The 23,075-nt window shown below is 40.6% G+C and overlaps 1 protein-coding gene across 3 annotated transcripts in view; it reads left to right on the top strand.

Annotated features, from left to right (window-relative positions):
• NEK11 (NIMA related kinase 11) overlaps positions 1-23,075 on the top strand; it is a 272,217-nt gene that overhangs the window by 186,151 nt on the left and 62,991 nt on the right. For all 3 annotated transcript variants that reach the window (XM_027872170.1, XM_027872168.1, XM_027872169.1), the window contains exon 14: positions 6,832-6,892. In XM_027872170.1, coding sequence (XP_027727971.1) covers positions 6,832-6,892 — 61 coding nt within the window. The remainder of the gene's footprint in view (positions 1-6,831; positions 6,893-23,075) is intronic.

Here is a 23,075-nt window from a genome sequence, read left to right as displayed (position 1 = left end):
TTCCTCTTCTTGAATTCACATCCAGCTTCAGACACTTACTAGCCGTGTGACTCTGGGCGAGTCACTTAACCCTGTTTGCCTCAGTTTCCTCTTCTGTAAAATGAGCTGGAGAAGGAAATGGCAAACCACTCTAGTATCTTTGCCAAGAAAACCTAAAAGGGGTCATGAAGAGTCAGACGTGATTGAAATGACTGAATGACAACCAAAAAAAATCCATTATGAATGTAGGAAAAAAAAACACACCAGTATTAGCAGTTCCTGTCTGTGACTTTACTACCAGTAGAAATTATAGATATTTTCATATCATATTATAGTTGTTACAGATCTCTTGAAATATCATTTACATTTGAAATTACTGTAGTTATTAGACCCATCACTAGGCTGCACATGATTGTAATCTTCCTGTTTACAGACTGTACTTCAGTATAATTGCTGTATTTTAATATAATAAGTTTCCTTTGCAATCCTATGTGTTTTGTTTTACTCGTTAAAACCATTATTCTGAGTAGAAATCCGTCAGTGCCACCAACTGCCCAAGGGGGATTCATGACACAAAAAAAGGTTAAGAGAACTCTGGACTCGATTTCTAAGGTCTCCTCTAAGAGTCTGAGATTCTGTTCTTTCAAGGTGACCTTGGCCTTGGCTCATTCTTTTTTTTAGCTCTATATCTGTGATCTAAGAGTATAATCTTTAATCTCCCTTCTAGCTATAACCCAATAAACCTATAAAAAATTAAACAATGACTTTTCTAGGCTTTTAAGTCCCTCGTGGTTTAGATTGTATTTTTCCAGGGAGCATGGATTTGCTAATTGCATTGGCACTACATTGACTAGGAAAACTGTGAGATGTGCGGTACATTCAGAATTTCCCTGTAATATTGGTATTAAAATGTTGCCAGTGAATATTTCAGAATTTAAAAATAAAAAATGCATTACTCAGGGAATGATGAGCGGTTTCCAATTTAATGGGGTTTTTGATTGAGGTGAGGGTGCCGTTATTCAGCTGGTTTCAACTGAATAAATGTAACCCTAGGCTGCATTCTCATTGTTTGAACAGGTCAGTGTGTAGTTAATATATTCATCATTTATTTTAATTTCTTAGATATTAGTATTCCCTGAGCATAATATAATTTTGTCCTGAAGCAGTCAAGTTGGCTGATCTTTTTAGGTTTATCCAGCAAAATTGTTACACTTTAATTGTTGCAGTATCGTTTTAGTACTGATTTTTAAAATGTGAATGGTTGATTGTTGTCCTTCATTCTCAGAGGGGACCAAGGTGACATCACTGTGTTGGGGTCTAAGGACAGTGTGTCCAGCTCTGGCCGATCTAACCAGTATGAGCCTGGAAGGCTCTGCCATATGTTGGGCACAAACAGTCCATATGAACATTTGGAAAGGAGACGTCTCTAAATTTGCACATCTAATGTTTCTTTTGTAAGTGGTAAAGGCGATATGAATGATACTAATGAGCCTTATATGTAATCTCTGTAAAATTTATGTTGGGTTTAAGTTCCAGATCTTCTTGGGTGACTTTGGATGGGAATCCTCATTTCCCTGAACCTCAGCATTTTCACGCATGAAATGATAATTTTTTCTTATAGAATCATAGATCCCATAGGTTCAGAACTGAACAGACCCTTAGAAGTTATCTAGTACAATGCCTTTATTTTATAAATAAGGACATTAAGACTCAGAAAAGAGAAGGGACTTCCCCAAGGTCACACAGTTAATAAATGACGGAGTCTGAATTTGAACTCAGATCCTTTGATCGCAAATATACTCTGCTCCTTGCTCTAACATTCCATGATTATGTGAGAAAAGAAGGAATCCTGACATGTTTGGTCTCCTATTATTATTCAAAAGGAATAGAATATTTTGCTCCTAATAAAACTATTAGAGAAGATGGGTCATTCACATTATTCCCCCCATTACTTCTATGTTTTTGTTTGTTTTTGGCGAGGCAGTTGGGGTTACGTGACTCGCCCAGGGTCACACAGCTAGTAAGTCAAGTGTTTGGTCTGAGACTAGATTTGAACTCAGGTCCCCCTAGAGCTGGTGCTCTATCCACTGTGCCGCCTAGCTGCCCCCTACCCATTACTTCTAAAAGCTATGTGACTTTGGGCAAGACACTTTAAACCCGCTGTGCCTCAGTTTCCCCCTCTGAAAAAGGAGAGGGTTGGATTAGATAGTTGTTCAGGTCCCTTCTAACTCTAAGAAGTGGTCTGCTCTTTCTCATCTTCTTGTCATGCCATTTCCCATGCCTGGAAAGGATACCTCTTGCCACTTTCTTCTAAAGCTTCTCCCTTCCTTTAAGGTCTCACTCAGGTGCCACCTCCTGTAAGCTATTTCTGACTCCTCTCTCCACCCTACCAGGCCAAGCTGGACATAATTATTCCCTATTTACAATTCTTCCCTATTTACAACACTTTGCCTGGACTTCTCTGTTGCTAGCGCTGCATCCTAATTATATGTGTGCCCATCTCTTCTCCCCTGTTAGATTATAAATTCTGATATTGTGTCATTTTTCATCCTTGTACCCTCAGGGCCCTAGCGCCAAGCATTGCATATAGAAAGAATTCAACTATATTCATTGTTGAACTGAATCAAAATGCTTCAGGGCGGTTGGTTAGTGCCCTGCAGATGAGAATGAAAACAAAAATTCAGGTACTTTCATCCTAATATGTCCCAGAAAATTTTGAAGAAATTCAAAAAAGAGCTAGTGTTAGCTGAATGTCTCCTCTCTCTCCTCAACCTGTACGGCACAGAATTGGGGGATACAGTTCAACAGGGCTTCTTGGAACTCCATGCCTGTATCCTTATTATCAGTGGCACATGAAACAAGAGTGAGAATCTCACATCCCACACCCCTACTCCCATCAGAATAGGTCAGTCCAGTCAGTGATCATAGTATGAACATGGAATATTTCCATTTCCCTATTTAATCTCCATCATGGATAGACAGTAGGCATCTTTCAGTCTTTCCTGCATAGGTGAACAATTAAATAGAAGGACAGAAAAACATGCATTTTAATAGCCAAATTAACCCAGTATTTGATTTAGGTCTTTCTCTCTATATGTGATACTCACAAGTGATTCCAAAACTATTTTTTTCTCATCCCAAAGCCATTGTGGGTGGATCCTGGCCTGTGTCACTCAGTATGCCAAGAACTAAGTACAAAGCTTTTCAGATGACTTTTGCTAGGAGACCTAATTCCCAGGAAGTCGTTAAGCCTTGATATATGTTTGTTGGATTAGATTAGATTTTCTTATCTATTTGTAAGTTGATACTGTATTTTAAAGCAATTTTTTCAAGTAATAAGTATTTTTTATTATCTCTCCCTTGATCCCTCTGCCACATTGAGCAAATTAAAAAATAACAACATATATACAACCCCCTCCCAAACAAATCTCTCATTATGTATCTGCATAATCTGGCAAAACAATTTCCCACTTTAGCCTTGTCTGAAAATGTAAAAGAATTTTCAAAAGGAACCTAATTTAGCTCTAAAATTTTTGTTGTTGTTCAGCCATTTTTCAGTCATGTCTAATGTTTCATGACCCCATTTGGGGTTTTCTTGGCAAAAATACTGGAATGGTTTTCCATTTCCTTCTTCAGTTCATTTTGTAGATGAGAAAACTGCATTAAACAGAGTTAAGTGACTTGCCCAGGATCACATAGCTAGTAAGTACCTGAGTCCAGATTTGAACTTGGGAGGATGAGTCTCCAGGCCCAGAATTCTATGCACTGTGCCACCTAGTTGCCCTAAAATTGTAGGTTGTAAATCTGCAACTGAAAAGTCTTTATTTGTTAATTGCATTCATAGATTTAGAGCTGGACAAAGCCTCAGAGGCCTTCTGGTATGACTCCTTCAGTTGACAGATGAGAAAACCCAGGCCTAGGAAGCTTAAGCAACTTGGCCGAGGTCATGCAGCTAGTAAGCATGAGAGGCAGGATTTGAACCCAGGTCTTTTAATTTCCAAGACTGTTTGTTCCCACTAAATTATTCTGCAAACTCTACCCTGCCTCCTGCCCTCCCCTTTTCCTGGCATTTGGGTAGATACTAGAGTGACTTCTTAGAGTGAAGTCCAAGGGGAAAATCTGAGTTTGAAGAAGTTAGATGTGTAGATTTTGTGCATAGCAATTTTGTAGAAAAAGTACCACAAAAACCAATGGTTGGTTTGGGAGTGTGTTGAGCCTGGAACGGTGTGCTTTGTTCTCTATACATTTTACCCTTGCAGAAATGAGTCTGGGGATGCGACTCCCAGAGAAGAAGTATATGTGGTGATGGGAGGGCTTGAGGATCCCTAATGGACATTTTGGAGCACTCAGGCTACCCATGTAGGTAGATGTGCTTCCTGGGTAGGACAGGGTGGACAAGATAGTGCAAAACATAATTGCAGCTGAAGATACATGGAATTTTGGGAGCCCATTGAGTTCAGAAAGGAGCATGCTAACTGAGGAGGCTAACTGAGATGGTTGGGGCTCAGCTTACAGGAAAACAAGCAATAGACCGAGTCACGGACGGCGGAGGAGTCACCGTGGTAGGATTCTGGTGATTGGACTTGAGTTGGTCCTTCAGGTGATTCTGAGGAGAGAGGTTTTGAATTAAGGCTCATGGAGCACACTTGACAAAGTTCTTGCTTCTCTGTGATGTAGGGAAGATGGAAGAGAAATAGTTGAGTCTGTCATTAAAGGGTAGAAATCAGGGGACTAGTTCAACAAACTTCTATCACACGCCTAGTGTAGTAAGTTCAAGGCACAATGAGAATCCTTTCCTTCAAGGACTATCTAAACACCTAACAGATAAATAAAATTACCATCAGTGTAGGAGATTAGGGAAGGCTTGTGGTGGGAGCAGGGGCTCAAATTGATCCTTGAAGGAAGCTAAGGATTCTAATTACCTGAGATGGGAGGGAGGGCATTCCAGGCAATGGCGTTAGCCTATGGAGAGGCGCTACATGAGTCAAGAATGGTTTAGACCAGAGACTGGGAGGACAGCAAAAACGAGGGCTTAAGCTTGGCAGGGGCTTAAAATGCAGTGTTCGTGGAAGGTTGTGAACTTTGCCCTTTTTCCCCCTTCTGTGTATAGTTTGTATTCCAGGAGTCTCTCGCAACATTAGTAAAAAACAAGTGTGTTGGTTACAGATGCTGTACAGTGAACATGAGAGCAGGATGAGCCAAAGCAGAGAAAGGGGAGGGAGGATGTGATTCCCAGAGCTGCCGTCTCTGAAGGAGAAATCCCCCTTTGATGATCCTCCTGGGAGAGGTGGCAATGCAAAGTGGCCCTGGGAGCTGGCCGAGGGAGGCTTTGGTTTAGGGTCTGTCCTTGCCTTGCTTTCTCCCTGCGTGTCCGTGGCTCCAACCTTCCAAGTATTAACAACAGTGGCCTACCTAGATCTTATGTCACGGCTGGAGTTTTGTGGCCTCTCACCATTATAATAGCAATAACTAATGTGTAGAACTCCTATAATAACAATGATAATAATTACTGACATATAGGACTTAGAGAACACTTATAACGGTAACAACAACAATAATAATAACTGACACATGGAACTCACATAGTAATAACTGACATGGAATTTATAGAATAAGATGATGATAACTAATAAAGAAATTGAGAACACCAATAACACCAATACCAATAACAACAGTCAAAATAGCTGACGTATAGCAGTCACAGAAATAGCAATAATGACTGATATACAGAATTCAGAGAATACGAATAGTGATAAGTGACATTTATTTAGAACTTGAAAGTTACCAGATGTGTTGACGCAATGTTTCACTTGAGCTTTACAACTCTGGTAAGGCAGGGACTACAACTTTTAATAATTCCCATTTTACAGAAGGTTGAGTGACTTGCCCAAAGTCACACAGAAAGTAAAAACTTTGAAGCCCAGCCCAGTACTCTAGCATGATACCAAGCTGTCGAGCCAAGCCATTCTTCCTGCTGTTTTCTCTCTCTTCCCTCTTGGTTCCTTCTTCCTGCATACTTTTCAAAGGTCTATTTCCCCACAAAAGACAGTGGGCCATGGCAAATTTAGAAGTCTAACCATGGATGGAAATAACTGGGAAATCTTGTCCCACAGCATCTTCCAATCCTCTGTGCCCATAGTGAGCCCTCCACGAACGTTGTTCTTTGAGTTTCCTCTGGGCTTCTCTCTTATGTTCATTTGTCTCAGTGTTTTCTTCTCTCCACATGCTGGGCCTGAGATGAGATTAAATTTCACTTTCCAACATGCATGAGTAATGGCTGCCCAAATCACATCAGCCATTAAAGAAGAAACCAGTCCTATTTATGTGATGCTTCAGAAGAGCACATTAAGCTGAAATACATGCAAAAAAACTCACCAGTTATTGCCCTTATGAAATATGCTATTGCCTTTGAAATGAAACAGGTGAATCATCAAATATTAATTTCCCACTGCGACAGCCACAAGCCCTGAAAAGATGCCATAATTAAGAGGCTTCTTCTTCCCAGATGGTAGGAAATACTTTCATTATTCCAGGCCTTCTTGGTAGAAAGCTAATATCAACTCAGGATGCGGAGTGGTCTTTGATTTCAAACGTGATTCCCAGGAGCACCTTAACGTGCAGGTGCTATCAGCTTATGGCGCCTCAAGGTCGATAACAAATATGATTCTTATATTGAACGTCATGGCAAACTTCATATTGCTAAAGGAGCACTGGTAGAAAACATCTCTGGTCAAGAAGGTCATGGTTTTCACTTTTGCTCTGTCGTGTAGTTGACATGCTCTGTCATGTCAACACAGGTTGAATGTGTCTTTTGCTACTTATGGCAACTCCTGTTCTCTCTTGTGCTCACAGGACACTGACATTGAGGCATTGGTCAGGTGTTTGGAAAGCGTCCTGGCATGCAGCTCTCTAGGTGAGTTGACTTCAAATTTTCAGGTCCTGTTTATAGTATTTGATAGAGATCTCTTCATTCTGTTGAAACATTGTGTATTGTATTATGTTATTATACACTCCTAGCTATTCCTCATATTTGAAATTCCATCTCTGATATATTCATAACCAAACATGGGATGGAAGCAATTACAGAAGATAAAACAGATAGCGTGGATTACACTAAACTGAAAAGCTTCTGTACAAACAAAATTAATGTGCTAGAGGGAAGCAAATGAGAAAAAAAATCTTTGTACCCAATTTCTCTGATAAGAGTTTGTTATTTAAGGCATATAAACAAGTAAGAGATGTGTCTATTTACATCTATATCTACATCCATATCTATCTATCTGTCTGTCTATCTATCTATCTATCTATCTATCTCTCACCAAAAGTCTTTCCCTAGTAAGTGATCAAAGAATGTAAAGAGACAGTGCTCAGAAGAATTACATACTATTGACAGCCAAATGAAAGAATGGTCCATATCACTAATAATAAGAGAAATGCTCATCAAACCAACCCTGAAGTTTTACCTCACATCCTGCAAAGATGACAAAACATGGGAATAATCAATGTTGGATGAATTGAGGTAAGTTAGGCACACTGATACATTGTTGGTGGAGCTGTGAATTGCTCCGACTGTTTTGAAAAGCCATTTGGAATTATGCACATGAAATGACTATAATGCCCACATGCTTTGACCTAGAGACTCCACTACTAGGCTTACAAGCCAAGGAGGCCACTGATAAGAAAGTTCCCATATACCCCCAAAATATTATAGTATTTTTTGTGATAGAAAAGAATTTTTAAAAATTGATGCTTATGTATTGGGGAATGGCTAGTTGTGGTACATGAATGTAAACAGAATATTATTGTAATTTAAGAAAAGATGTGTGTGATGTATATAGTGTGGAGAGATCTACATGAAATTATTCAGAGGGAAGCAAGCAGAGCCAACAAAGCAGTATACATAGTGACTACAACAATATAAATGGAAGGGGCAGCTAGGTGGTGCAGTGGATAGCGCACCGGCCTTGGATTCAGGAGGACCTGAGTTCAAATCCGGCCTCAGACACGTAACGCTCACTAGCTGTGTGACTCTGGGCAAGTCACTTAATCCCATTGCCTAGCCAAAAAAAACCCCAATGTAAATGGAAAGAAAAATAAAAAATAAATCACAAGTGAATTGTTGCAAAACTACAAACAGGAAGCCTAGCTCAAAGTGTAGTCTTGAGAAGATACCTGGCCCCTCTGCAGAGGTCCACATGTGTACTACATTGCCCATATTTTCAGACTTTTTCAATGTATCGATCAGGTTTGCCAATTTTCCCCCTCCTTTTCTTTTTTCTTTTCCTGATCTTTAAAAAATATTTGTTATATGGGATGGCTCCCTGGAAGGAGAAGAGAAAGGAGGGAGAAGGGAGGAGATTACAGCAATATGAAAAAAAAGTGAGAAGACAGCAATGAAAACACTTAGGGTTTTTTTTTAAGAAACTCCATCTACTACCTCCACACAAGGTCCAAGCAGTCCCCTAAGTTTAGAATGTGCTGCCTGCTTTCCTCTACCTCAGAAGCCTTGCTTCTTTCAGGGCACAATTTGGTCTCTCTTTCATTGTGAGATCTTTCCCAACCCCCAGTTATTAGCACCCCCTCCTTCTTGAAATTACTTTGTATTGATGAGGCAGCGTGAGAGGCAGAGTGGTATACTGGGTGGAAAGTTGTACATGAAGGCAGGGAGAGCTGGGTTCAAGTCCTGTCATTCACACAGCCTGTCCACATAACTGTGGGCAGTGGGTAGGTCACTTGACTGCTCAGAGCCCTCTGGAAACTCTCCGAAACTAAAAGTTACAGAGCAGGGAGGGATGCCAAGGAAACCTCGGGTTTGCCTCTTTCTCCTCCACCCCCATCATATTCCTCTGTGTACATACTGTGTCTTCTAATCAACTGTATGTGTACTCCTTTAGTGAATGATATTTTGTCCTGTGGTATCCCCAAGCCACCTCATCATACCTGCATTGTAGGTGCTTAACACTTTTTATTCAGTTGAATGTCAGAACTGGGAGGAGCCTTAATCATCACATTATTATTCATCCCTTCTCCCTCCCCTTTTTATTTTTTTTAACAGGGGAGGAAACTAAAGTCCAGAGATTCTTGTCCAGACAGAGTTGCACAGCTCAGAGAGGGCCCTTTTATTCTTAAGTCAGCCTTATCACTTGGAGGAGGCCTGTGAAAGTCACTCTCAGATTTCCCTGTTGGACATTGTGTTGTTACCAACCCCTCCTCACCTTCTCCCTCCCCTCCTCCAAAAAGCCTAGAGTTATTGAATGTCCCACTACTCTCCCGGGGGAGAAAGTATTGAAATTTGGTGAGCTTTCATAATCCAGTGTGAGTCCTGCCTGGCCCCACAAAATAAGAGATTTTACAGGATTTCCCTAGAAGTGCAGTCTTCCTGACTCTTACATTATAAAGAAACAGATTGCTTTCATTCAAGCTGAAAAGGCCCATAACCATGAAGGTCAGTCAGTTATTGAAAGATATTAGGTCTGGAAAATAAAACTGAAATTTCTTTAGGGGTGTCAATCTCAATAAATGGAACACAGGGCTTCAAGGATAGAATCTTGTTTCTAAATTCTCTTTCCAAATAGCTTTGCTGTGATTTCCCCCTAATGCCAGATAGCAATTGTTCTGCTGCTATGGAGGTAGGAGAAGGGGATAGTCTTATGTGGGAAATGTCAGGGCCGTGACATCTCCCAAAGGTGACCGTGGACTTTTGGACATGTCCCAAAGGCATGTGCTCAGGAACAGTGGCCAGTGGAAGGAAGAGCACCCGTCGGGCTCTTATTGCCCTTTTGGTCATCATTTCTTCTCTACTTTAGTAGGTTCTTGGCTTCTCAAGGCTTTGTAGTACACGTCTCCCTCTCCAGGACCCCGTCATATTTTTGTCTCCCCTAATCTGTCCTCATTGTTCTTTAGCCACAGGTTTATGAGGGACAGCCCACTTTTGCTTCTCTAGGGTCAGGGAGACCTCAAGTGGCAAGGAAGGCTAGAAGACTATGGAAGCCAACTCTGTTTTCACTCTTTCCTGCCAACACCATCATACACATTGGGAGCACTGTTGCTTCTTAAAACATGTTCAAGGCATCTTGGTATTAATAGAGTTTCAGCCAGACTGGTCTGCTGGCTGTTCCTCAAACTGGTCATCCCTTTCCTGGCCACAACCTGTGCCACGTGCCTGAAGGACTTTCTCCTTACTCCCACCTTCTAGAATCCCTGGCTTTTTTCCCCCAACCTCTTAGCCACAAGCTACCTCCTATCGGAAGCCCTTCCTAATCTCCCTAGTTGCTAGCATTTTTTCCCTCTTCAAATAATCATCTATATTCTTCTTTGCCTTTCATGTCAGAGCCTCTGAACCCCCAACAGAATGTATACTGCAGAGGCAAGGATTCTTTCATTTTGTGTGTGTATTCCCAGCACTTAGCACAGGACCTGTCACGTGGTCGGAGCATAATAAATATTTGTTAGGTTGGGCTGAATTGGATCAGATCCCAGAACCTTAGGTACCTTAGAGATCATCTAGTCTGGAGGTATCAAACTCCAGAAGCAAATTAAAACGTATTTGAGAAATGTTGAACCAAATAAATACGAATACAACACAGATAGTGTTTATTGTGGTTTTCTAAGTCAATATTCATTTCTATTTGAATTTGACACTACTGATCAAGTCCAGCCCTCTCATTTTACAAATGAAGACATGTCGGACCAGAAGGTTTAAGTGATTTCTCTAGGGTCACAGAACTAGTTGGTGAAGGGAACTAGAACCCAGGTCTCCTGAAGCCCATGTGACTTCCGTGACACTGAAGACCTTCCTCAGCTCCCTTCTTATGTATGAGCAGAGAAGACAAGGCAGCCTAGAGTGAAAATAATCTTTCTACTCCAAAGGAAGTGTCCCTTTGGCTATGAATGGAGAAACTGAGTTGATGAGAGAGAGTACTCTCTGATATCTAAAACTTATTCATGAGGGAACATTTGAAATAGGCCCATGCTTGGGGATGGGCTGCTGGGTGGTGCCATAGTGCACAGAGCGCTAGGCTTGGAATCGTCTTCTTGAGTTCAAATCCAGCCTTGGACACTTAATAAGCTGTGTGACCTTGAGCAAGTCACTTAACCTTCTCAATTCCTCATCTGTAAAATGAGCCAGAGAAGGAAATGGTATCTTTGCCAAGAAAACTCCAAGTGGGGTCATGAAGAATCAGACATGACTGAAAATGACTGAACAGCAATTGGGGATAGGGCAGAGCTTCTTCAGATGGTGACAGGATAATGTTGGCCTATTACCTTTTGTCCTTGTATCACCCCAAAGCTTCCATGTCACTCAAGGACTCCATGAAGATGATCTAATTTCATCTTAGGGGAGCTGTGTCTCTGAAATTGCTCAGGTGTGCCGAGACTATCACATTGCTTCCCTGTAATTACATTTACTGTGAGAAGTACCGTGATATGATAATTACACAATTATAGTGGTGGTTTATTAATAATTATGGCTGTTATTATATGCCAGAATGTTAATAGGATCCAAGAGAAGATTTGAACTTAAATCAATCACGGAGCAAATGCTAGCATTAGGGAAAGAAACCTCTGCAAATGGATCTACACCTTGGATAAGAGATATGGAATTAAAATGGGCGTTTACTTTTTGAAAATGTCATATTCCTGGTTAAACTTGTATATATTTTGTATATATTTTGAATGTCTCTATATAATTATATATATGTCTATATGTAATTATATAATTCAATTATATATTTGTTATATATAATTATATATAATATATAATTATATTGAATATACATTTTGAAAAGTATAATTGAATTAAATTGAATATAATATGAAATATATAATTTGAATATCATTGCCTTCTGTGTGCAGGAATTATGTAAAGCCCTGGGGGGATATAAGGATAAAAGGGTAATAGACCCTGCCCTCAAGGAGCTTGCATTCAAACTGAGGAGATGACTTAAACATATTATGAATGTGCCCAGAAGACTAACAAAACAGATCTTCATGTGTTTCCCCTCTCAGCTCTAGAGGAAAAAGCATACAAGAACAAAATGTACATGGTGACTCTCCTTAAATTCTGAACCTTAGCTCCCTGATTTCTAAAATATCAGAGCTAACCTAAGTGCTTGTTAAGTCCTTTCAAGTTGTGACGTTCCAGGAGGTATCTCTCGAGGCAGCTAGGTAGCCCAGTGCATAGAGCGCTAGACTTGGAATAAGGAAGACCTAAGTTCACTGTGTGACCCTGGGCAGATCAGTTGCCTCTGTTTCAGTTTCCTCAGCTGAAAAATGGGAATAATAGCACCTACCTTCCGGTATTGTTGGGAGGATCAAATGATTGTAAAGTGCTTTGTAAGCCTGAAAGGGCTATATAAATGCTAGCTAATGTTGTTAGCTATCCATGATGATTAAGTCAACTGGGATGGAGTGTGGGAATGCCCAGCAGAAATATGGAAACAGTTATGCACCCAAGACTATGGAGGCTTGAAGCTGCCAGAAGCTTTCAGGTATTTCCAGACCTTATTGAAAAGATATCAAGATGTATCCTGGATGCTAGTGTTAGAGGTGAGGTAAGAGAAATCAGCCCCTGTATACGGTAAAGGGAGCAGTGTGGGCTGAGAGAGAGGGAGAGCAAATGTGATCACATTGACTAAGTTGGTGTAATTGTGAGGAGTAAGTCTATGACTATGCATGGGGCAGGGGGGAGGGTAAGGGAGGGAGGGATAGAGGAAGGAGGAGAAACAGGAAGTGGGAGAAAGAGAGACAGAGACAGAGAGACACAGAATGTTTGCAATAGGACAACTGAGGAGGAATTGGCAAGCCCCAGTGATACACTGAGAGGGCCTAGGGTTTGTGATTAGTATCCTAATGCCCCTTCCTCCACACAGCAGTAATAGTACTGGGGAGACTGAGCAGTTTCTGAATTATATATTAATTCCTCTAAAGCCCCTGTGGTCTTGAACAGGAAAAGAGGGTGAGGAGTCAGACATAAATAGACCCAGTAATTCAAGTTTATGAGTTTCAGTTGGTCTGTGACGTATGCTCAGCTCCCAGTGGTGTAAGGCAAATGCTGCATTTCTGTATCTTTGACAGCAGTAACAGCAGGTATTTATGGAATACCTACTTTTTAGGTAGGTACTGAGATGCAGAGAGGTCCTCCACCCTCTGAGAGGCCTGACCATTGACAAGCTGAAAGAGGAAAAGATACAAGGGAGCATCTGCCATGGGCTCAGGCTTCTCCATGGAGAGCTCCCCATCCCACAGCAGAGTGCATCCTCTGCACAGTACAGATCTAGCAATGATCCAGTTCAGCAAACTTCCAGCAAAACATGCAAGTTATGGGAGGGCACGATTTTGGTTCAACATAAGGAAGAACTTCCTAATAATTAAAACTATTTTGGAAGGCCATCTCAGGAGGTTGGCGGATGTCCACGTCACTGGTGGTCTTCAGGCAGAGGGTGGGTGATCACTTAGGGGTTCTGTGAGGGATTCCTGATTCAGACGTAGGTAGGACGAAATGATCTCCAAGGTCCCTTCTGGTTCTGAAATCTTCTGACCCTGTGTCAGCAGAGTAGGATGCTGTTGGATTGGGAGGCAGAGAGGCAATGAGGTTCTGCCCCTTGCAGGGTGGAGGGAAGCCTTTTATCTCTGCTCCCACGGCTTCGGGGGCTACTTCCAAGGGCAGCAACAGTGAGTTGTGCCAACGTTTCCATAGGACTCCCAAGGAATGCCATGAAATAGGAGGGCTGCTGGTCTATGGGAATGGAGGAAATGGTAGTATTTCCAGTACTTCCAAGGTTGATATAGGTCTGGGTCATGTCTTGTGGGTTTCCTCTGTCCCTCTTGCAATACACATAGATGACTCTTCCCAAAATCTTTCCTGGGATGCAGGAAGTAAGAATAAGCCGGGACTATTGTGATGAGGTGACCCAGGTTAGAATTATGCAGGACAGTAAGAGCCAACACAGAAATGGAGCAAAAGGGGTCCAGAGTAGTTCCTGAAAGAGGAGGCATGGATGGAATCCTATAGAGGCACAGATGCCTTATCACATTCATTGATGGCAGGTACACTTACTTGGAGTGCAGTAGGTGATGCAGTGGATAAAGTACCAGACTTGGGGTCAGGAAGATCTGAATTCAAATCAAGCCTCAGACACTTGTGTGACCCTAGGCAAGTCACTTAACCCCTATTTGCCTCTATTTTCTCACCTATAAATTGGAGGTACACTGGAGAAGGAAATGGCGAACTACTTCGGTGTTTTTGCCTAGAAAACTCCACGGACAAAAGTCCATGGGATCATGTAGAATTAGTCACAAATGAATGACTCAACAACAACCATCCTACTTGGGGGTAGCATTGAAAATGAAAATACCACATTTGATAAAGTGTATGTGGAACAGGATTCTGAGTATATGCAGGATGCTAAATACTGTTTGATACCTGCCTACCCCATCTCCAGTGTCCAAAGGCTCATGTTTTAAAAAATTAACTCTCGGTTCAAAAACATTCTAGTAGGCATACTCTGGAATATACACAGAAATGACCCTAAATTTTAACTCCCTCTATTTCTTTCCCTCTTTCTTCCCTCCTTCCCTCTCTCTCTTTCTCTGTTTCTCTCTTTCTGTCTGTATCCCTCCCTCCTCTCGTTCATGAGTCCCCATTTTCTCCTATTTTTCTCCTTCTCTCAATCTTGAAATGTCCAAACTCATAGAATCGGACAAAATCGGTGTTAATCGGCATATTACCTTTTAATCAACATTACTTATTGATAACGTAGAACAATAATGCAAAGAGAGACCAAAATAAGACATACCTAGCAAGCTGCTGTCATGTTGAGCCTGAGTTCTGTCCACTATCCCTCTGCCTCATTGATCAGAGGGGGAACATGAAGTGAAGTGGTCGGAAGGTAAAGGGAGTGGGACCTTCCCCAGCGTAGCCCTTCTCCCCTCAGGAAAGAAGGAGGAGAAGAAAGTTCTGTTTGGTTTGCCTTGACTTTGGTGTAAGGAGTAACAGCCTTCTCATGTTCCCTGCTGTGCTTGGAAGGAGTAGCATGTAGACTGGCCTAGCTCCAGTTCTTCCTTTTTCTTCTCTCTGTGTATTGGGATGTTCCCCCTGCAAGCTACAGGACCCAGGAAAGACCTGGACTCACACCTGAGTGTGTATTCTAGCCCAAGTCTCTATGACTCCTGGGGGGGGGGCCTTTAAAACCTCGATGACGCCATTCCTGAGGGACAGCTGCAACCAGGGTCGCACATATCAAAATGGGATATTTTATCCTCTATATGCCCTGTTGATGAAGCAATCCTTTGCTTCAGCCATTATTTCATCCATTTCTTCATTCCTCCTCTCCCTGCTCCCAATATTCAAACCCAGAACAAGGAAACACCAGAACTGGTGGTCTTGTGCTCACCTTTTCCTCTTGTTTCTTCCCTTTAGCTGACTTTCATAGAAACAAACATTTTGGCCTCCAACCTTTAGTACTGTAGATTGTGAGCCCAGACAACATAACAAGTCTAGCTAGCCTCCTTTTGCATAAACCTGTAGCAAGGAGTTGGCTGATGTACACCCTTGGTAGAATAGTACTGCCAGAATACGTCGAGGGCACATAATGAGTGTCACCAGAGCAATAATTAGAATATCCTCGTCCATTAGGACTTCCTCAGTTCATTGACATGCCTAACCAACTGGGCCTTTGAACGTTGTTACCCCTAAATCCTTTCTCGAAGCTTTGCTAATAACTACTTAATACAGACCAATCATGACTGATGCAGACCAGAGAAGATGTGAGACATTCATCTTATCATTATTTGCACTAAGCACCAAATACTGTTTGAAAAAATAAAGGAACTTTATTCTCTTAAGCTTTTCAGACTCTGTTCTCTAAAGTGTGGCTGTGACTGACAGTTATTTAAAACCCTTCTGCTTTCACCTCTAAGGAAGACTGTCTCTTAATTGATAGAGCAGTTTCAATATGAGGCGCTATCCTTGGATGCTTGGAATCCTTGTGGATTTGGAAAATTGATCAGATAATTTTGATGTAAATGTCTCATACTCATTGACTGTCATCCTTTCATCATAGATAGAAGTTCACTTAATTTAGGAAGTTCTTTAAAACTTAAAGAATTAAAGGGGGAGAAGAATTAAGAAGTTTTGTTCATAATAGAAGGAAATAATTGGCTACAATCCCCTTCATTATTGCTTCTTAATCTACACCAAACAAGGAACATTCTGGATGTCCCTTTTGCATGGAGGAAAAAAAAAGGAGTTAGTAACTGGGCTTATCCAACTCAAATAAAACAGAAAGTTGTAGAATTATCAGACTGTTTGGGACTGCCTTATGAATAAAGTCTTGTGGAATATTCTCCTTATTAAAGGACCATGTTGTCTGTATAACATGGAATGTTAAGAATATTGGGATGGTGAATCTACACCTGGAAGGGTCCTCAGAAGTTATGGGGTCTGACCTTCTCAATTTACAGATGAGGACAGTGAGACCTAGGGAAGTTAACTGCCTTACCTAAGGTCACATAGGTAGTAAATGACATGGGTGACATTTGAACTCAAGTCTTCTAATCCTAGAGCAGGGGTTCTTAACCATTTTTGTGTCATGGTAGTCGGTCTGGTGAAACCTAAAGACCCCTTCTCCGAACAATGTTTATAAGTACATGAAACAAAAGAAACCAATTATATTCAAATAAACATGAAATTTTTTTCCCCATCTAAAATCACAGCCACCCTGAATTTTTTTGGTGGCATTTGGTGATGCTAGGTTAAAAATCCTCACTCTAGAGCCAGCCTTTCCACTAGGTTCCTCCTGTTGTATCAGTGTAGTATGGGTGTGCATAAATAAATAATATGAATACTTTAGACAAAATTGGTTTCTCCCATAAAATGACTTATTTCTTTATTTAACATTGCCTGTGTAAAAATGGACTTGTATGTCACATATTTGTATTAACGTTTCTGTGTACCTCATGTTCCCCACAGAAGAACATGAGCTCTTTTGAGGTCAGGGAGTGAGTTCATTTTTGTCTTTATCTCCAGAGCCAAAAGCAATAAGTAGGGAGGTAGTAACAAGCATTTATTTAACCACTTACTATGTGCAGGACTGTGGTAAGTGCTAGGGATACAAATACAATCAAAGAGCCCCTGTCCTCAAGGAACTTACACTCTAATGCGGGAAGACAACATATAAAAGGGAGTTTGTAAGGGGGTAGGGGTGGTTGGGGCCTTGTGGCAAAGTCCTTAGAAAGCAGAGCTGGGACAGGGGAGGACGCATAGGAAAGAGGGGGTGCTTACTGATGAATCCAAGGATTCTGTAAATACCTGTTGAGTCGAAGTGAGGATTGAAAAGTGTTTTTAAAAATACTTTGCCTGCTTTTGGCTTGTGGAGACGGGGCTAGTGTGGGTGTATCAGAAAGCCAAAGCAAGACTTGGTGGAGTGGACCATGGAAAGTCCAAGCCTGCCCGCTGTCTAAGCAGCTTTGAGAGGGCTTCATCCATTGCTGCCCAGGGGAGGACTGCTGATTTATTTGGTAGATGTATTCCTGAACTAACAGCTAACTTAAATCACTCACGTTAAGACTGAGTTCTTTGTAATCTAAGACATTAGCCAAACATGTACAGGATCCAGTCCCTGTCCTCAGTTTATTTTCTTAGAAAGGCACTGCAGTCAACATATTGAGAAGATAAGTGGTTCTAGCATCACAAGACCTGGGCTTGCACATCAGTTATGCTATTTAATAGCTGTGTGACCATGGTCGGCCATTTGACCTCTTTGAACAATTATTTCCTCATATATAATATTGAGACAATAGGATCAAATATTTAGAGAGGAATAGGGCCTTACTGCTGCTGTTGTCTAGTTGTTTCAGTTATATCTGACTCCCTGTGACCCCATTTGGGGTTTTCTTGGCCAAGATACTGGGTCCAGACTTCATCATCCTTTGTGAGCTTTGTCCATATTCTCTCACAAATTCTCCATAGAGGATCTACCCAATGTGCTGGTAACCTTTGTCTAGATCTTTTTTTGCGTTCATGGGTACTGGCACAGTTTTGAACTCTCAATCTGTCATCCCTCCCTTCCATACCATGACCAACTTGCCCCCTCTTCCAATCTATGCATTTCCTGGGTAGTATTCCTCATGCCACTTTCTGCACACGGGTCACTGTTGGAAAAATATTTACGTTGCTGCAAATTACTTGTGCCCCCCATCCGCTGCCCTTAGGGTCATCTTGATTCTTCAGAGACTATTCTCTTATGATTCATAGGCACGTAGCACCACTGGGAGAATATTTGTGTTAAAAAGAAGGGTTTTGCTTCTGCTTCCGGGAGTCAAGATGGAGGAGTTAAAAGGTAGTCGCTCTCACCCTCCCCTATCAACCTCTGAAAACCCAGAAAATATCACCCCAGAAAAAACCCTGGAACAGCTGAACCAGAAGAAAGACGGGGAGCAGCAGTGCAGTAGTCCAGGTAGTTAGAGGGATTAACGGGAAAGGCCCCTCTTACCCTGGGGGAAGGGAAGCAGTACGAAACAGGAGTCGCCCAGCCAGCTAGTGGAAAGACCCACTTTAGCACACCGGGAGGAGATTCTGGTGCCTCAGCATTCTACAGCAAACGGGTCTCCCAGTGCCTCAGCAAAAATAAGAGAAGCAGCACTACAAAGGGCCCCAGGTGGATAAGCACGTGGCAGCATTCATCTGAAAGGAGCTGAAGAAAGCAACCTAGAGGTGCCGAAAAGTTCCAGCCTTGTTGATTCCAGCCCAACACCAGGTAAGCTGTCAGAACCCTACAGCCTCCAACGGCCAACCAGGAGGAGATCTCGAAGCCCAGGTAGTCGAGCAGGCAAACGCCAACAGCTGTACCTCCCAGTGCTTCAGTGAGGGTGGGATAACTGGTGGAAACCAGCTCAGAAAACCACCAGGTGCCTCGGCATTCTACAGCAAAGAAGTCTCCCAGTACCTCAACAGAAATAAGGAAGGCATCACTGCAAGGGGCCCCAGGCAGATAAACACCTGGCAGTACTTATCTAAAAGGAGCTAAACAAAGCTAAAGGAAAAGCAGGCAACCTAGATTTACCTGAAACTCCGAGCCTTGCTGATTCCAGCCCAACACCAGATAAGCTGCCGGAACCCTACAGCCTCCGATTGCCAACATAAGAGGCCCTAGCTCCCAAAGCCAGTGACCAAGACCTAGGCTCTCAACACAAGAAGCTTGGGTCAGTGCCCTCTGCTCTCCAGCAGGAGAGCTTAATCTCTGTAAAGGCCAGGGAATAAAGAAACCATGAGTAAAAAGAAACGTTCGATAGATTCTTATTATGAGAAGAGTGAAGATCAAGACAGAAATTCTGAAGAGGGCAACACTGTCATCAAACCCACATCTGCAACATCAAAAGGGAATATGAACTGGTCTGAAGCCCAAAAAGCCTTCTTAGAAGAACTCAAGAAGAATTTTAAAAGTCAAATGAGAGAGGTAGAGGAGTCCTTTAAAAGTACAATTGGTCAATTGGAAAAAAAAAGTACACTGAAGAAAACAAGTCCCTAAAACACAAAATTGGCCAATTGGAAAAAAAGTACAATGAAGAAAATAAATCCCTTAAAAATACAATTGACCAATTGGAGAAGAAAGTACAAAATCTAACAGAAAAAAACAATATGTTAAAAATTAGAACTGAACAAATGGAAACTAATGACTCTATGAGAGAGCAAGAATCAGTCAAACAGAAACAAAAAAATGAAAAAATAGATGAAAACATAAAATACTTCATGGGTAAAACAGCTGACCTGGAAAATTAATCCAGGAGAGACAATTTTAAAATTGTAGGCCTACCTGAAAGTCATGATGAAAAAAAGAGCCTGGACAATAATATCCTTTAGGAAATCATAAAGGAAAACTGCCCTGAAGTCCTAGAACCTGAAGGTAAAATAACTATAGAAAGAATCCATTGCTTCCCACCTGAAAGAGATCCCAAATTGAAAATAAGGAATATAATAAGGAATATAATAGCTAAATTCCAAAATTACCAGATTAAAGAGAAATTACTGCAAGCAGCCAGAAAGAAACAATTTAAATATCATGGATCCACAGTCAGGATTACACAGGACCTTGCAGCCTCTACATTAAAAGACCGTAGGGCATGGAACATGATATTCCGTAAGGCAAAGGAGCTTGGAATGCAACCAAGGATTAACTACCCAGTGAAAATGAGTGTGATTTTTCAGGGAAGGAGATGGATATTCAATGAAATAGGGGACTTCCAAACGTTCCTGATAAAAAGACCAGAGCTCAGCAAAAAATTTGATCTTCAAGTACAAGATTAAAGAGAGGCATAAAAAGGTAAATGGGGTAGAAAGATACAATATGTTGTTAATAAGGGCAAACTGTTTACATCCCTACAAGGGAAGATGACACTTGCAACTCTTGAGAACTATATTGTTATTATACCATGTTAAAGGAGTATACATAAAGGGGGTGGATACAAATTGACTTTGATGTAATGATAAAAAAAATTTAATCAAGTGGGTTAAATGGATCCAAGTAAGTGGATTAGTCTGAGCTAAGAAAATGTACTGAGAAAGGAGGAGGCAGACAAGGGTAAATCACATTACAGGAAAAGACACAAAAACCTATTAGAGCAGAGGTAAAGAAGGGAGAGGGATGAGGATTGTTTGAACCTTACTTTCATCAGATTTGGCTCAAGAAGGGAATAACATAATCAGTTAGGTATAGAAATCTAACTTGCTTTGTAGGCAGTAGGAGGCAAAAGGGGAAAGAAAAAGGAGGGGGGATAGAAGGGAGGGAAGAAGCAATAAGAGTAAAGGGGAAGAAAAGGGAAAGGGATAATAGAAGGGAGGTGTGACCATAGGAGGCACTGGTCAAAAACAAAACATCAGTGAGGGGGGGAAAGGAGAAAGGAGAAAGAAAAGCATAAACAGGGGAAAAAAGGATGGAGAAAAAGACACAGATAGTAATCATAACTGTAAATGTGAATGGGATGAACTCTCCCATAAAACGGAAGCATATAACAGATTGGATTAAAAACCATAATCCTACAATATGTTGTTTACAGGAAACACATTTGAAAAAGAGTGACACACACAGGGTAAAGGTAAAAGGCTGGAGCAAAATATATTATGCTTCAGCTGAAGTGAAAAAAGCAGGGGTAGCAATCCTGATCTCAGACAAAGCAAAAGCAAAAATAGATCTTATCAAAAGAGATAAGGAAGGAAACTACATCCTGCTAAAAGGCACCATAGACAATGAAGTAATATCATTACCAAACATATATGCACCAAATGGCATAGCATCCATATTCTTAGAGGAGAAGTTCAGGGAGTTACAAGAAGAAATAGACAGCAAAACTATACTAGTGGGGGACCTCAACCTCCCCCTCTCTGAACTAGATAAATCTAACCACAAAATAAACAAGAAAGAAGTTAAGGAGGTGAATAGAACATTAGAAAAGTTAGGTATGATAGACCTGTGGAGAAAACTGAATGGAGATAGAAAGGAATATACTTTTTTCTCGGCAGTACATGGCATATACACAAAAATTGACCATGTACTAGGGCATAAAAACCTCACAATCCAATGCAGAAAGGCAGAAATAGTAAATGCATCCTTTTCAGATCATAATGCAATAAAAATTACATGTAATAAAGGGCCATGGAAAGACAGACTAAAAAATAATTGGAAACTAAATAATCTAATCCTAAAAAATGATTGGGTCAAAGAACAAATCATAGAAACAATCAATAATTTCTTTCAAGAGAATGACAATAATGAGACAACATACCAAAACTTATGGGATGCAGCAAAAGCAGTTCTTAGGGGAAGTTTTATATCTCTAAATGCTTACATAAATAAAATAGAAAAAGAGGAGATCAATGAATTGGGCATACAACTAAAAAAACTAGAAAAAGAACAAATTAAAAATCCTCAATTAAACACCAAATTAGAAATATTGAAAACCAAAGGAAAAATCAATAAAATTGAAATTAAGAAAACTATTGAACTAATAAATAAAACTAAGAGCTGGTTTTATGAAAAAACCAATAAAATAGATAAACCTTTGGTTAATCTAATTTAAAAAAAAGAAAGAAGAAAACCAAATTACTAGTATCAAGAATGAAAAGGGTGAAACTACCATCAAGGAAGAGGAAATTAAAACAACAATTAGGAATTATTTTGCCCAACTATATGCCAACAAATTTTACAATCTCAGTGAAATGGATATATATTTACAAAAATATAAATTACCCAGATTAACAGAAGAGGAAGTAAAATACTTAAATAACCCCATCTCAGAAAAAGAAATTGAACAAGTCATTGATGAACTCCCTAGGAAAAAATCTCCAGGGCCAGATGGATTTACATGCAAATTCTATCAAACATTTAAAGAACAATTAATTCCAATACTATATAAACTATTTGGTAAAATAGGTAAAGAAGGAATCTTACCAAATTCTTTTTATGATACAAATATGGTGCTGATACCTAAACCAGGAAGAGTCAGAACACAGAAAGAAAATTATAGACCAATTTCTCTAATGAATATAGATGCAAAAATCTTAAACAAAATATTAGCAAATAGATTACAGCAACTTATCATGCAAATAATACACTATGACCAGGTAGAATTTATACCAGGATTGCAGGGTTGGTTCAATATAAGGAAAACTATCAGCATAATCCATCATATCAACACCAAAACTAACAGAAACCACATGATCATCTCAATAGATGCAGAAAAAGCTTTTGACAAAACACAACACCCATTCCTATTAAAAACACTAGAGAGCACAGGTATAAATGGAGTCTTCCTTAAAATAATAAATAGCATCTATCTAAAACCTTCAGCAGCATAATATGTAATGGGGACAAGCTAGAAGCATTTCCAATAAGATCGGGGGTGAAACAAGGATGTCCATTATCACCACTGTTATTCAACATCGTACTGGAAACGCTAGCTTCAGCAATAAGAGAAGAAAAAGACATTGAAGGCATTAGAATAGGCAAAGAAGAAACAAAGCTATCACTCTTTGCAGATGACATGATGCTATACTTAGAGAATCCCAGAGAATCAAGTAAAAAACTACTTGAAAAAATAAA

Source organism: Vombatus ursinus, unplaced genomic scaffold, assembly GCF_900497805.2.
Source record: "Vombatus ursinus unplaced genomic scaffold, bare-nosed wombat genome assembly UNPS02014799.1, whole genome shotgun sequence".
NCBI lineage: Eukaryota > Metazoa > Chordata > Mammalia > Diprotodontia > Vombatidae > Vombatus > Vombatus ursinus.
Note: the sequence above shows the minus strand (reverse complement) of the source record. Positions and strands in the feature narration are given on the sequence as shown.